At 42.5% G+C, this 15401-nt stretch overlaps 1 protein-coding gene and 1 long non-coding RNA gene across 13 annotated transcripts in view; both read right to left on the bottom strand.

Moving 5' to 3' along the window:
- The window catches only part of si:ch211-200p22.4 (phosphatidylinositol-binding clathrin assembly protein), a 56029-nt gene extending 45732 nt beyond the window's left edge, over positions 1–10297 (bottom strand). For 7 of the 12 annotated variants that reach the window (XM_042710501.1, XM_042710499.1, XM_042710498.1 and 4 more), the window contains exon 1: positions 8560–10297. In XM_042710501.1, the coding sequence (XP_042566435.1) occupies positions 8560–8689 (130 nt within the window). In that variant the 5' untranslated portion in view covers positions 8690–10297. The remainder of the gene's footprint in view (positions 1–8559) is intronic. The other 5 variants (XM_042710500.1, XM_042710503.1, XM_042710495.1 and 2 more) reach the window with 1 other exon arrangement.
- A 2659-nt stretch (positions 10298–12956) lies between these two features.
- LOC116224722 lies at positions 12957–14503 on the bottom strand. The gene is made up of 3 exons (XR_004165712.2): positions 13834–14503; positions 13560–13624; positions 12957–13394 (listed from the first exon to the last, which is right to left on the bottom strand). It is a non-coding gene; the product is annotated as an uncharacterized LOC116224722 (long non-coding RNA).
- Between the last annotated feature and the right edge of the window lie 898 nt (positions 14504–15401).

Raw genomic sequence — 15401 nt, forward strand, 5'->3', positions numbered from 1 at the left:
GACAGACATACAGAAAGAGAGAGAGAGCAGAAGAGACAGAGGGAGGGGGGTGGGGGTGAAGCCATGTCCCGAGTCAAGTCAACAACCACACGATAAGGAGTGAGGTCACCCACTTTCTCCCCTGTCCCTCAATGGCATCCAGTGAGCGTGCTGTCACAGAGGCTCATTGTTCTAGTCCTTGCAGCTCTTTCAAGGGGTGGGGGTTTAGGACCTGCTGGTACCAGAGGAATCCTGACACAACAAATAATAAAGACGTCCTCCTAAGACATCCTGGTCTGTACGGGGGCTGGCATCGCCAGGGCCTTTGTTATTCCATTTAGGCTACATCACACCATTTCTTCTCCCGCTTAAAAAATGTAAAACCTTTCAAAAACACTCGGTGATAATGACTAAGAATTACATTTAGCAGTCCTTCAATGGGGGGTGAACTGTGAAAAAAAAAATATATATAATTTTTTTACCCTAGCAGTCCATTCATGGATGTACTACATATCTATAATTGACTACTAATCCTTGGCATTTGATGCACTATCTGACAATACATCAGGATAATCCCGATATCATACATCACCATATAAATGATCACAACATCCTTATGCGCTCAATTAATTTCCTCCTCCCTCCATTCTGTTTGGCGTAGGGGCTGCCGTAGAGGCCATTTGGACACTGGTGGGGGAAGGTTGTGTGTGTGTGTGTGTGTGTGTGTGTGTGTGTGTGAGGGGGGGGGCTAGTAAATACCAGTCATAGTTGATGGATATAGAGGAGAGGATGAAAGGACGGAGGTGGGTGGGGGGGATGTGTTCGACTGTGTGAGCAGTCAAGTACACAGCTAATCATCGAAAAGGTCAGGCAGGCGTGACGTTTGATGGCTGAGGGGGCAAATCCTGATTCCCGCAGGTAGAGATGAAAAGGGTGGTGGTTTTCATCTCCACAAGGCCACGCAGGATATTTAAAAGGTATGAAAAGAGAGAGAGAGAGAGAGAGAGAATGACTTTTGAAACGTCATTCAGGAAGCTGCGTCTTTTTCTTTCTCTCTGTGTGTGGGATACTGATCTCTGCGTCATCAAGCAACGTCCCCTCAAAGGAACCACGACCACTTCAAGGGCACAAGCACAGATGCGTTGCCAGAGCGATGCGTAACATCGAGACCAACCTGGCAGAGAGCCAGTGGTCAACGAGGGCATCACAGAGAGAGAGACAGAGAGAAAGAGCGAGGGAGGGAGGGATAGAGACAAAAAGAGAGTCATACGAGGGATGGCACAGCAAGGGAACGTTAAACACAGGTGTGGGGACCTAGAGAAGAGAGAGAAACAAAGATGGAGGGAGGGGTATATGAGGGGACAGGTGGTCAGCTGAATAAATCCAGCATCTGGTCCAGCTGTTGGCCTCCGTCCACTGCCACCACACCTGAACTACAACACCCAACCCTCCTAAAGAAAGACCAAACCCAAACACACACACACACCAAAAACAGCGAGAGGGTAATTAACCACTAGCAAGCGCATAATTACTAATCACCGGCCACAAGATCAATGCCATCTGTCCCCCAGCCAGATCAACCACATCGAGGATTAACTGCGGCAGACACTCCAGGCTCACTGCCGAGGTAGAGCAAGACCATATGAGACCCCCCCCCCCCCCCACACACACTGAAATCGGGGGGCCGTGAGCAGACAGACGACAGATTAAAGGATTGCCGACTCTGGGGTGTGGCAAATGCCAAATGCCCTTTTCCCCCCTGCTGGCGATCGGCGATAAGATAGGGGGGGGGGTTTAATGAGGCGGCTGCATGTTCAAAATGGCCAACTGCTGTCAATGGCGAAGGTTGCGGCCATCCTCGTCACTCACAGGTCAGTCTGGGGTGGCAATCACTTTGGGACTTCAAATGGACTTTTAATGGAAATGTTGTTGAAACCGGTGACCTTGTAGACCCCGAGATCAGATGTTTCAAAGCAATGCTTGGATGTCATATCTTCAGATGTCAAACATGTCTGAAATATGAGGAGGGACAAAGGAACCCAAATTCTGAGGAGCTACTAGTTTTGTCCTTTAGACTTCAATATAAAAAAAATAATAATAAAAAAAAAAACAGAAAAGGGACCGTCCCTGGTAATAGTAGTTAAAAACAGCAGAAATGTAAGGTAATACTGAGGAACTCATTTTCTGTTTCAGACCGACATGCTCATATACGCTTCATCACGAAGCTTTGCATTTCCATCAGTGATATTAGTGCAGACAGCCTAATAGCTACTTTAAACACAGCCAAGTGGAAGAGAGGACCAACCAATGCTGATGAAGGTCACACGCTGTTACAGTGAAGATAGACGCAAGCAGAGCAAAGACCTATCTTTCATCCATTTTCTATGAAAACAGGCAACTGTCATGCAGTTCACCAAAGCTTCCAACAAGACCTCAGGAGGGAAGCTGAATTATATATAGTCAGCCCGTCATAGTAGATTGTGACACATCAAGAGGTTTGAAGAGGAAGGGATTATAGCGCAATCCGTTTCATACATGTGCTTTAAACAAAGCAAAACAAAAATCAGCATGGGCTCTTGAAGAGATTGGTGTTGTCCTGATGGGTAATATTTTATTGTAAGTTTAAGTAAATAAAATGATGATCCTGATATAAGCACTGGTAACTGAGAAGGCTAGCTAGTGTGGTAGGTCTGTTTTCATATGGCGGATCACTCACACTAAGCAAAGAATGTATGCTTTTATTGAATTTAGGCCTACATTTCACAGTAAGAGAAACACAGTTGGCAAACACAGTAAGGGTATGGTCCCTCATGGCACAAAATAATGTGTGGTCTCAACACTATGACTGAACCAGCTAAACTGGCAGACTTTTAAAACAAATACTTTTTTAAAAATTCATTTAATTACCTGGGTTGTCAAGATGGAAACTCGTTTTGGCTGAAAAGAATGTGATCTATTAAACAGTGCATTTCATTTTTGCTTTTAAATTATTCAAATCATTTTGGATACTTGTATCATTCACAAATGTGATGAACTTGGAATGCATCAACTACATTTCAATGAATGATGAACTGATTAAGTGAGGATGTAATTTTGTTCCTGTTGTCATTTTAAATCTTCCAATAGGCCAGTGATTTCAAATGTACAAACCCACACAATTCCGCCTATTGTTTTGATGGCCTTTTTGATGGGAGTATGATGACTAGGACCTTTTTATCTCTCTCTCTCTCTCTTTCTCGCTCTCTCTCTCGCTGCTTATTCCTCCCTCTCCTTCTTTCTCTGCTGCAACAGCAGGCTGGAATTCCTGAAGGGTTAGCTCACACAACATGGCTGTGAGGAATCCCACAGCCAGGCCCCAAAAAATTCCCACACCATCTCTCAAGCCAGAGACTGAAGACAGATCGACAATTACCTCCCTAATTTGTGGTGAACAGCGACTCTCTGGTTAGAGGAGAAAAGAGAGAGAGCGCGAGAGAGAAGAATGAAGAGAAAAATCAAGATGACAATTCCCCAAAGTGAATCCTCCCCATTCCTCTCATTTTGCTTCGCATGGCATACTGAGGTTTCGGAATCAAACTCGGCTCAGCCTAGGCATGGCGGTCCTCAGAGAGAAAAGCGTAGAGGCACTTAGAGGCACGAAAACAAGCCGCCAGAATCAGCCATAGGCTCTGTACAGTACATCTAAAAATATACTAGCATTTTGAACACGTGAGTAACTGCGAGAGAACCGACTGTTCCACCGACACCATGCCTTGTGGAGGCCGCTGACTGTAGATCCACAGAGTGAGTGAAAACAGACACAACAACATCTGTTTGTTTACTCAGAGTTGAGCCGTTTCATCAAACTAAATCGGTGACTGAAGAAAACAATAATTCTGTTTCCCTCTAACACAGTCCATTTGGTTTACAGCAAAAGATTGAGCTAAAAATGTCTTGAGTTTCTATAATTGTTCAACAGAACAGTAAAACAGGGAGGTAAAAGTACATCCAGCCTTCTCACTGCTGGAACACAGATGTTAGAAAACAATGCATCAATACATTGTGTGTTTAGAAGGTGCAACCCCAGTCTGTTGAAGTCATGCTCAGAGCTTCCCAATGTGAAGAAAGACTGGTAGCTCTGTTAGCTAGTAGCTACACAGAACAGAAGTTAGTGGCAGCTTCCACATAAATCTGGTGAGCTCACACAGGCAGTTAACGCAGATGGCCTCTCACTGGTGTCCATATTTTAAGAACAAAGATGAGACATCAAACAAGAAGAACGCCCAAGGAACTAGGCAACAGACCACAGCGGAAATGATGTTGACTTTCTAGATCGAGTCCCGAAACACAAACACACACAAACAAACACACACACAAAACGGTAGTATGGTTGGGTAGCTGCCCACAAACACAGAGCAGCCATGACACCCAGACCCCGGGGCCCCGAGTGGCTCAGGAGGGCCCCCAGTCTCTGCTTTGTCAGCCCCATTAACGAGTTCATTACAAGGAGTCACACTGCGCTCATAAATCTGTCGCGGCGTCCTTGTCGGAAATCACAGTACTTGGCTGGTTAGAAAGGGAACAGACTGCACATTGTGTTTTGCCATCCAGCTCACATTTGTAACGTTATGGTTATGGTCATCAAGGCTGATGCATTTGATTAACTCAGGTAGTGATCTATGAATGTGAATGTCATGATTCCAAATCACCACCGAGCCACAAAGCATTGGCAAACTAATTAGTATTGTGCCGATAACAGAATGCCTAATTTCAGTATTCAATCAAGTTGGAGGGGGAAAAAAACGTGAGCTAAAACATAACTGGTTAGTTAACAAAAGGCTATTGATTCTATTCATTTTCAAGGTCAATGCCTCACTGATTCCTGGCATGTGTTGTTGACCTTCTCAGTCGTGAGCATTCCTAATATTCACCAGGTGCAATTCAACCACTATACATCAGGCAAAAACCACTGTGCAGAAATTGTAAAAGTTTAAGGCTAACAACAGATATGAAAACATAAAAGTGCTAGACTGCTTACGTTGCAGCAACTGCAATATAGATGCCATCACAACAGTTAGTGATCCGACGCATATCCCATTAAAAATGGCAAGATTGCTTAGCCTACACCATCTCTAATCTAGAGGCCTTGAAAAAGACCTATAACAGTAGTCACGGAGACGAATGGGGTGTAAATACTACACTGTGCAATGCCTTGTTTGATAATGCAACTGCACTCCTTGCTTTTAGCCATGGGAGTTTCAAACAGTCTGAACTGTCAGTTCAATTTCAAAATAGTGTTGATAACAAAAGGAGGGTAAGAAGAACATTTTGTTTCATGTGGAGTGAAATTCGTTCAGATACACTGCTACGATACGCAGCTGTGGGTCAAGGGAGTTCAATTCATTTAATACAGTAGCCCAGGACACTGTGTTGTACTCTGGAGGAGGTTGTGCTGCAGTGAAATGCCCTTCTTTCTATCTTACCTCCCTGCTGTGTCCATAACAACCTGCAGATCAGCATTGGCTGCAATCGCTATAGTGAACATACAGGGCATCTTCTCACAAAGCTAATGGATAGGGGGGATGAGAAGGCAACCTAGTGTATATTCATGAGAGCGTGCATGAGGTCTTGCATGTAATGCAAAAGCCACACTAAAAAAAGATTGCAATACAAGCTAACACGGATTTCAAATACAACTTTGCCAAAGCCTGTTCTTGCAGATTAATGAGCGGCAGCTAAGGGGCATTAAAAATTGATTCGAAATGTTCAGTTTTGACAAGCAGGGACATCTTGACAAGTACTGAAACAGACAGAGTAGAGAGTAATTCTCCTACCTTGTGAGAGAAGAAGAGGAGGAGGAGGAGGAGGCTGCGAGTGAGGGAGAGAGAACCCAGCAGCTCTTATCAGTCAAAGTAAAAGAATGGCGGGACTGGGAAGAGGACTCAGCAGCCATGTAAATCCCTTCACAAACATTAGCGCAGCTTGGCAATGGGGTGAGCAGTCTTGTCTGCTTGTCTGGTCTGTTTGGGGCCCAGATCTCATCACACTCATTTCTTTAAATGATTTCAGACCTCCGCTGCCGCTACGCTTGCCGCTCCAAAAATCCAAGATGAAAATCCCTGACAGTTTAGATGACACTAAGCATGACTCCACCTTTGTCGATGGCACAAGCATGAAATGTTAGCCTTTATTCTCATGTCACCTTCGATTATGCCTGCCATCTTTTACTGGTGGAGCATCCAAGGCAAGGCTCTACAGTGTGACCAAAAGTGTGAGAAAAAATGTCATTGTGAAAAAATATTTAGGCGCACTGGTGCAAGTCGTGACTTTAAACAACGTTAATTGGCCTAGAGAATAGACTACAATGAACCGTCCGTCAACCGGTCACAGTCCAACCATCCACACACCATACAAGCCACTGTTAGCAGGCAACTGGCCATGATAACTCCGGAAGCTGTTCGGCAAACTGAAAGTCTAATTTAACTTTGCCCACCCGATTGCCAAAGAAGAGTTGCCATTTACTAAATTCAGACCATTGATTTCCCTCTACCACAAAACCGTATTTGTCTATGCCCCTACATTTTTTAAACTAGCTCCACAGAAAATAAAACATAGAGACCTGTATGTGTAGTCCATAGTCAGGGGGTCTTGAGGACAAAATGCCCACTTTAAGTTAATGGATCAAAAATGATTGGTAGCAATATTTAATTCCAATGATATTTAATTCAGAGCATGTGACACTGGGGGTCTAAAAACAGATTAGTTACATCAAGGGCACTAAGGCTTGGGAATGATAAGAACCTGGCTACAGACATTCTCACCATATTGCTATGACATTGTCCACTCATGATTTTGACTAATCCCAGCAACTTCACATCATGCTGTGCATGTGAATTAAGGATGTATTCAAGCCCATCCACTGTTCCGATATATCTAAAGGATATGGGATATTCTTCCTCCAACCATTCTTCCAAGTAGCTGTGAGTACTAACACTACATTGATGCATGCACTATTCTTTGTTCTTGTACGTCAGGAGACAATCAATCAACAGGGCCTGTGATGTTTGAAAATCTAAGGTCAATGTCACTGTGTGTGGAGAGACAGGTTAACTGGCCCACAGCTAAGCACCTTGGATACGGTTGCTACCTTGGTCAAACATGACCAATACCAGAAGTGAAACTGACTGCAGCAATTCTTCTTTGCCTAGATCATTAGAAATGGTTGTCAAAAAAAAAACACAGGTGTTCAGCTGCATGATTCATGTCATTTCATTTGGTATCTAACACAGACTAATTGGTGGAACAGCACTAAAGTGCATACATGGAGCTGGTCAAATTTTAGGTTTAAAAGCATTAAGGGGGCAGAACAATCCTTGAATAGACCCTTTATGAAAATGTTTCACATCAGATTGTAGTGTGGCACACTGGTAAATAATGCTAAAAATCTGTGACTTGGAAACATGTTGAAATAAATGTACTGCAAGTTGGTTGGAAAGAAAAAGATGAAAAATAGAGGCAAAAAGGCTCGCCTTATTAGAAAGGTTTAATGTTGAGAACCATTTGCCTGCTGAAAAAAAGCCCCACTTTCAGTGATGGCACAATACTTACTTCTCCAGCACTTGATTACAATAATGATCTGCTTGTGTTTCCACTCAAACACAATACCACTGCCATTCCTTTCTACCATTCTTCAAGCAAGACGCCTTAAAATCGCATGACGGTGTTGCACTGAGATGGGTGAAATGTTTACTTACAAGACAGGCTCTTAAAAATATATAAATATACTATAAAAGCAGTCAGTGACAGTCTTTGATTTTGGGCAAATGATGCATTAAAGTCATTTAGGGAAACTGAATAGGATATGGTTCTGTAAACAGTCATACACCCCATCCCACCCCCACCACACTCACACACAAAACACAGACACACCTATGACTGCCTGGAACACCATGATCTGTAGTTCAACATTGTGAAACCGCTGTGGTCTGGCTGAAGCCCTGCATCCTGTATTGTCTAAGCATCTGTGCAATTGCAACGTGCCTCAATGCTGAGCAGAGAAGCAATGGCTTGACCTTCATCGTTCCCACGGTGACACTCGCGTTACTTTCATCATAGGCTGACAAGGGACTGACGTGGTGACATAAGGCGTCCATGTGACACCTCTGTGCGTACTACTAGGCGCATTTTACCAGTGCAGATCTCAGGCCATTACTTAAGTCAACCTGGTACATTTACAAGTCTGACAAAATGCTTCACGGTACGGTTATACGCTGTGAAGATGATCAGCAATTCCACTTCTGTGAGGTCGTTTTAACAGTTAGGGTCCGCCTTACTCATACTGCCATTACAAATTGGACCCTTGCGATTAAAGATAAAGCATCTGTTGTGATGCATATATTAGTGACTCTCACAGGCGTCATAAGGCTACTTTTGGCAACCACTCTAATCATTTATAGATAAAAGACTGGTGTGCAGACGGTACAGGGTGTGCCGTTCATATCAATTATTGGCTTGCTGTCTATTACACCGTCATGGAGAATATGAAAACACATTAGACTGCGGATAACAGATGAACGTTAATACCAATGATGAAATACTCACAGTCCAGGTGTTTCTTTTTGGGTCCGCTGATTTCGTGCGTCGTGGCCTTGCAGACAGCTTTACTAATAGCTGATCCAGTCATGCTATGTTGAGCCGCCGCAATCCGGTCCGTTATTGACTGCCCAGACATTTTTATCAACTAAGGTTGAGTCAACTTACAATAATTCGCTGGTAAAAACAACGATGTCTTTGCTTTAAACGACTGCAAAGACAGAAGCAGGTGGAATTTGCCAACCAACACCGGCTTACTGAGGAAATACGCAAGATAGCAGCTAGACAAGGCTGTAGCAAGAACCTTCAATGCGTGAAACAGATCTCCTCAACACTGGATGTCAGAAATTGAGTCCAATTGTGTTTACCTAGCCAACGTTAATTTAACACCCAAACACAATATTTACCAGCCAGCTCATTACAAAACTGTCTTAACGTTGATGAATGCAGCTGATTCCGTAGGTCGAAAATTGAGGCAACTGGGTAGCTATCTGGCTAACAAGCGATTTCAACCTATTTGACAGTATGACGCAAACTGAATGAGAAAAGCTAGTCAGGTAGCTTCGGCAAACAGACTGATTAACATTAATTGAGTAGGCTAGCTAGCTAGGTTATAAAATTACTACAGTCTAGCTTCTGTTAGCTAATGATACCGCTGCAGCGTTCGAACCGAGAACAAGTCCTATGACTGAAAAGAGAAAACACACTAGGTCGGTTACAAATGGTCATAGCTATGTCCCCGAAAAAATGCAGATGTTAATTTTAACACATGAAAGGTAGACATTCGTCAAAACCTAAATGTAAAAATAGCTGGCTTGCAGTTTGTGAGCTGTCTCCGTCAAAAATGCCGTCGGTCTCTGCACAGCAAAAAAGAGGCTAATGTTAAACCAGCGAAGATAGCTAGCAAACGTTAGCAAGTGAAACTGCTTTGGCTAGTTAGCCTATCGTTCCCAATAATTTTGCAGGCAATGAAAACAAGCTATTTAAACTGAACAGGTTGCTCTAATAGCCTATAAGCAATTGAACACTAGCTAGCTAGCTCAATCGGCTATCCAGGTAATGAAGTGACGTTATTAGCAAGCTATGCAAAAGATTGCCGATGAGATATCCGTGACAAGTCCCAGTCTTGGCCTCCCAAAAATCTGACGGTTGGCAAATCGGACTAGCCAACACTCCTTAACCAAGTGGAATGTGGCTGGACACCTTGACTACTGAGACGATGGCTTGTCAAATGAAAGCGGCCGAGCTCTTTCTTGAAATACGCCTTGGCTTGTTACGATGACTGACTAAACTGTTAGGTCATTGGTTAATGGAGTAAATAATGTTTCCAATTTTTCCGTCACCACATCTGTCTTGGTAACACATTCCGATGCCTACGGGTGAAATGTGCTGTTTGCCGCTCTGTGATTCTCTGCTGGCGGGCTACGGCTAGCTGGACAACACGTCCAAGGTCCAACCAGCTGGCTGGCTAGCCTTCCTGCTAGCTCAACTAGCTAGCTAGCTAACGTTCACCTTTTCAACCTGTTTCTGTCTCGTGCCGGGTACGGACACATCAATTGAAACTACTCCACCAGAGGTGTCCGTTACAGAAAGATGTCTGTCCTTTCGTCGAGCTACTGTTTCTGTCAAGTGCTCAATAGCAGAGCTTCCTTCAAAATCATTCGTGTTGTCGGCTTAATCGTTATTCCGGTGTCCAAGCAAATGCATTGGCAAGGAAACTACTCGAGACAAAATGGCTGAGCAGAAATCAGGTGATCACAGACGGGAATGATTGGACCGGGTTGAGACAGTGAAAGGGTTTTAAGGTGGATGTAGTCTATGTGTTTAAAGGTTGTTGAATGACAATATATATAGCAGGTACGATTTTGAACAATATCGTTATTTGATAATGCATCCACACATTTTTACGCATTTAAAATCATCTACCCAGATGTGTGTTCTCGTGGATGGAGTGATCTGTCAAAACATTTAAGGTCGTACTGCATCGAGAAATAGACTGCCTGAATGCATGTCCTTGTTTGACCAGACTCTTGATATAAGCTCTGAGCAATATGTGCCTAAAATTTTAAGGAGGGTAGGGTGAGGTTGCACTAGTGTGTAAGCTTAGACACCCCGTTGTCGAGTTGGACATTTGACATTTCACAGTGAAAGAATTAGGCGTAGTCATATGATACCTTTATCGTATTCGAAGTTTTTCGCATTAGTTTGGTTTACTTATAGAAATATGAGTCCTTCTCTGTAGAAAGGAGAGCAAGGGAGAAAGACTTTAGAAAACATTACATTTCCATTTATAGTAAAACACTTGACACTAATGAGCTGGGTTGGGAGAGCCCTGTATATTCCAATGGAGGCCACTGTCAAAAAGAGACTAACTTGAGTAGTGGACTAGTCCAGTAGTATGCTATATACAATATCGCATGACAGATGGCATGTCATTGTTTAACTATGTAGATTGGACCAAAACTAGCCATTATAGGGTGTTGGTCATAAACCAACTTAGTTAAATAATGTTTGAGAAGCAGTTTGAGAGGGTTTGTCTTTCTATGGTTAAAGAAAATGAATAAAACTAGACTTAACTGACAACCCCCTGGTTAAACTGACCGATGCTGAACATCTGCTTGCGCCACATCTTACCTAGGTACCCTTTTTTCAGCAAGCCGTTGTTTAAAAAAAACACCCAGACACGTTTATTTTAACAGTATAGTATCTGAGTGGCCCAGAGGTGACCAGATTTGTGCCAGAGTCAGAACATGTAAGAAAAAACTCCTCACAGTCCTTTAGCTGTCAGTTCAGTGCTTGCGCTAAAAAAAAAGTCTGGTGTTTACCCATAGTCCTGGCTTTGTAAACGGAAAATGAACACAGTGGCTCGGACCGAGCCATAAACAATCCCCGCCAATTAACATGGTGCTTAGTAAGGAATGTTGGTCGAAAATGAGTAATCTAACTATGGAAAAGACATGGAACCGTACAGACTCCAGCAGCAGCACAGTTGGTGCTGATAAAAAGGCTTGCTAGAATGCTAACTCATGTATTTTGACAATGTCGTGCTGTGAAAGCTTTTTTTAATTTCCATATACCATGAAAACTAATTTGAAGGTGATAGCTGTACTAGCTGCTAATAACAGTATGCTTCAAACAGTAGAAAATTGTTGCATACTGTCTCTTTAAGTCAGTTCTTCCCTAACTAAACACAGCCAGGGGACAAGCATTTTAAGCCATTTTGCACTTTTATTTAATGTCCAACAATGTTTAATGAGCATGTGCAAATATGTTTACAAACATGTTACAAATGAACAATCAACAGCATATTGAAAGATATGTGGGATATTGCTTTTGCAGTCAAATTAATACTGAATACTGTTTTATCATATTAAGGATGATCTCCTCCTACAGACAACCTCAGCCCCTCAACTCACCACAGTAAGCAAATGTCTAATGTACTACAGTGAACACTGATCACATTTTATAATTTATAAAGGCTACTTAAATGTGACAGTATGAGCACTCACGCTACACCAAACCTCACTTACAGGGATTGTAATGAGAGAAACTGTGAACTTCTTATAATGTCTTCTTATAAAATCCAGTGAAGTAGTGGGGGTGCCAACATGCTGTACTTTACACTGGTTGCTTTTTGAGGGTAAATTAAATGACTCTGAGGCATATCATTAATGAGTCACTTCACCTTTCTCTCAAAAAGACCAAAAATATGTCAAACATATAATGCCCAGCAGGTTCTGTCGAAATACTTTAATGGTCTGCGATGAAGACACACAAAAAATATCTATACTCCTTTTTATAAGCAGCCATTACAACAGCATACATCTAATCAGTAGGCACAGATACCTCTCCAGGCTGACTGATGGGTAAATCTGATCCTGATCCAAAAGATGAGGATGGAGCCGCTTCAGTCTCAGCTACCACCTGGGCTGTGACTGTGTCCCTCCATTTGGTTCAGGATGGCTGTGCCGCACTACTTTGAGCTGAGCCCCATCTAGTGGCCAACATGAGGATTTATTTCCATGGCAACAGGAGCCATCAGTAGCCCATGGCAACAACCAGTCCATTACCTCTTTCCCAGTGAAAAAAAGTAATTCTAAGAAAAGTGTTACCTGTCAATCAGGTTCATTGTGCCAGGGGCAATGACCTACTCACAGAGGTAAGCAATATGCAAATGTGATGCAATTATAAATAATCTGCCCTTTTGCATTCTAAATAGCCACACCTCTTGAGACAAACCCTATACTTACAATTAATTGTACCCCACAGTGACAAAACTGTCTCAGTTACACACCACATTTTGTTCTAACTTGACTGAGGACCACAATAACAACTGCCTTTCAATTACAAGAAGCAAATGCTTACAAACTGTCATTTTGCTACAAATGCAATAGTATGTCTGATGTGCCACTTCGTGAAGTGTTTCCGCTGGGGAATATGATGCATCCCAAATCCTTTCACATATTCCCAAAGAGGGGGGAAAAAATCCTAAACGTGCGGTCAGGTCTGACTCTGCCTCCATATTGGCAACTGTTACAATGTCGATAGAGGTGTGATCCTTTGCTGTGCAGCTGCTTCAGTGTATTCTCAAGACACTGTGGGGCATTCGGAGACAGACACGGAGTCGTATTAGACGACCCCAGAGATGTTTTGATCCTCAGGTCCAACCAGGACAGGCTGGCAACAACCAACGCAGATGTAGCGTAGCACACAGAGGTACACTCCTCCGGACAACCCCACTGTCAGCGCCAGCAAGACCAGACTGAGATATGACTGTCCCAGGAGATGAGGCATTGCTGGAAATATATCGCTGTTGATGATTGGTGGGTGATCTGGAGACTGTGCTGAAAGATGACAGATGACATTAATTCATTGATTTATAGAAAACTATGAGTAATATTCTACAGTGAAAATATGTGATATCATTAATATTAATGCATATGTATGTGAAACAGTAAGAGTTTAAGGTTTCAGATTCAGTATATTGTGAAATTCAGTGATAGGCTTACCTGTATTTATTGTAAATAACGACAGGAGTACAATTTCGATCAAAAGCATCTTGATGTGAGACAACCTTGAGAAGGCAGAAGATTGTTAAAACTCAGTCAAAGTAAACAGCCTACAAAACATTGGGTCATGAAAACATTCAGACCTTTCTTCAGAAATAGGCTACATATCACCAATAGCATGTCCCATGATCATTAAAGGTTGAATTAAACTTCACTCAGGCTTCTTTGGCACACATTAATACAAGTAGTCATTCTTTATTAGCCGTGTGTGTACCTTGTAGGCTACTCTGCTGTTATAGCCTACGAATTAATTGTCTCCATTCGTCTTCAAGTCAATGAATTGAAAAGGTCCTCTGGCACCGGGGTGTATTCATGTCGCTTGCAGTCCGGTTATAAAGCATTATAGATCCCCCATTATAGATTACGAGTAGCCCACTGAACAGTTACAACGAGTAAACCGCCCGAAACTCCAGCAGCCAAGCGAGCTGAGGGTGAGCAAGGGAGTGAACGCATACCTTGAGCCTTTGCCGTTCGTCATCAACCCCCGAGCCAAGACAGCCTATAGCGCATTCTCTCTCATAGTCACACATGTTTTCTTAGCCTACCCTGATGGAACCTACATGCCTTGTCAGGGATATTGCACGAAAGTTACGTTATGCAGTCCATTCAAGATGTTTCGCGGGCGAAGCTAATGCGCAGAAGCACAGAAGAATGTGAATTTGGGCAAAATCGAACGATAAAGAGAAACCACAAAGGTGGAGTCAGATATAGAATGACCAGCTAACACGACACACCCTACCGTAGATTATACAACAGAAGTTAGTAGCCTACACCCCTGTGCAGCATCACTAGCATCACTTAAATGTCAAATGATTCAAAATTGTATCATCTAACAATAATTGCATTACTTTTTAGGTTGAACAGTGGGGTATTTGCTCATATGCAATTAACAACGAACAGTTTAGATTTACTATATTAAACCAGTCCCCACAGTAACTCAATGCAACAAGGCAGTCCATCCTTCATTTCTGAGATTCAAATGTTATTTTTTCAATATTTCATCTGTCCACCTTTATTTTTGATGACAGATTCAATCCTTTTTGCTCTACTGTTGTCTTTAACATAGAAAAGTGTTCTATTGGATTCAAGTCCAATTTTTGGCCAGGTCATAGTTTTCATGAAGCCTTCATAGCTTTTTTCTACTTTAGAAAAACATTGCGGGATTTTGGCAGTGTGCTTTACATTATGTTGGAATAGTCCTCTTCTGCCAAGCTACAGGGGACTGGGAATCATCTTGTCAGCCAGTATTTTGGGAAGAATGTATTTAAAGAATACAACCCTAGTAGGGCTCTTAGATCCATGGACTCAGGTCAGCTATAGAGCTCAGAGTCCCAATTAAACATGGTGAAGCAGCATTTAGCTGCATGCAATTGGAACAAACTGCCAGAAGATCTTAGATGTGTCCCAAATGTAGCCATTTTTAAATCCAGGTTTAAAATAAATGTGCCTATGAATGAGCTCTAAAATATGCACTCTGATCTTACTGCACTTTAATTACGGAAGTACACCTCTAGTCACTCCAGATGGGGAAGTGACGTCCTGGGTTTATTCAGTGTTCTGAAAGAGATACACAGTCGGTGCTGTTTCCTTTTGCTTTTCTACATGTAAAGCTCATTTAATCCCTCTGTGTATGAAATGTGCTTTATAAATACAATTAAATAAATAAAAGCACCCAGCGAGATTGTAAACAAGTAGCACACTTAAACACGCTGGTGTGTACCTCATTTTAGGAGGACAGCCACTGCGGCTATGATCAGTATAACTATGGTTTGTTCTATACCT

Source organism: Clupea harengus, chromosome 18 (assembly GCF_900700415.2).
Source record: "Clupea harengus chromosome 18, Ch_v2.0.2, whole genome shotgun sequence".
NCBI classification, from domain to species: domain Eukaryota; kingdom Metazoa; phylum Chordata; class Actinopteri; order Clupeiformes; family Clupeidae; genus Clupea; species Clupea harengus.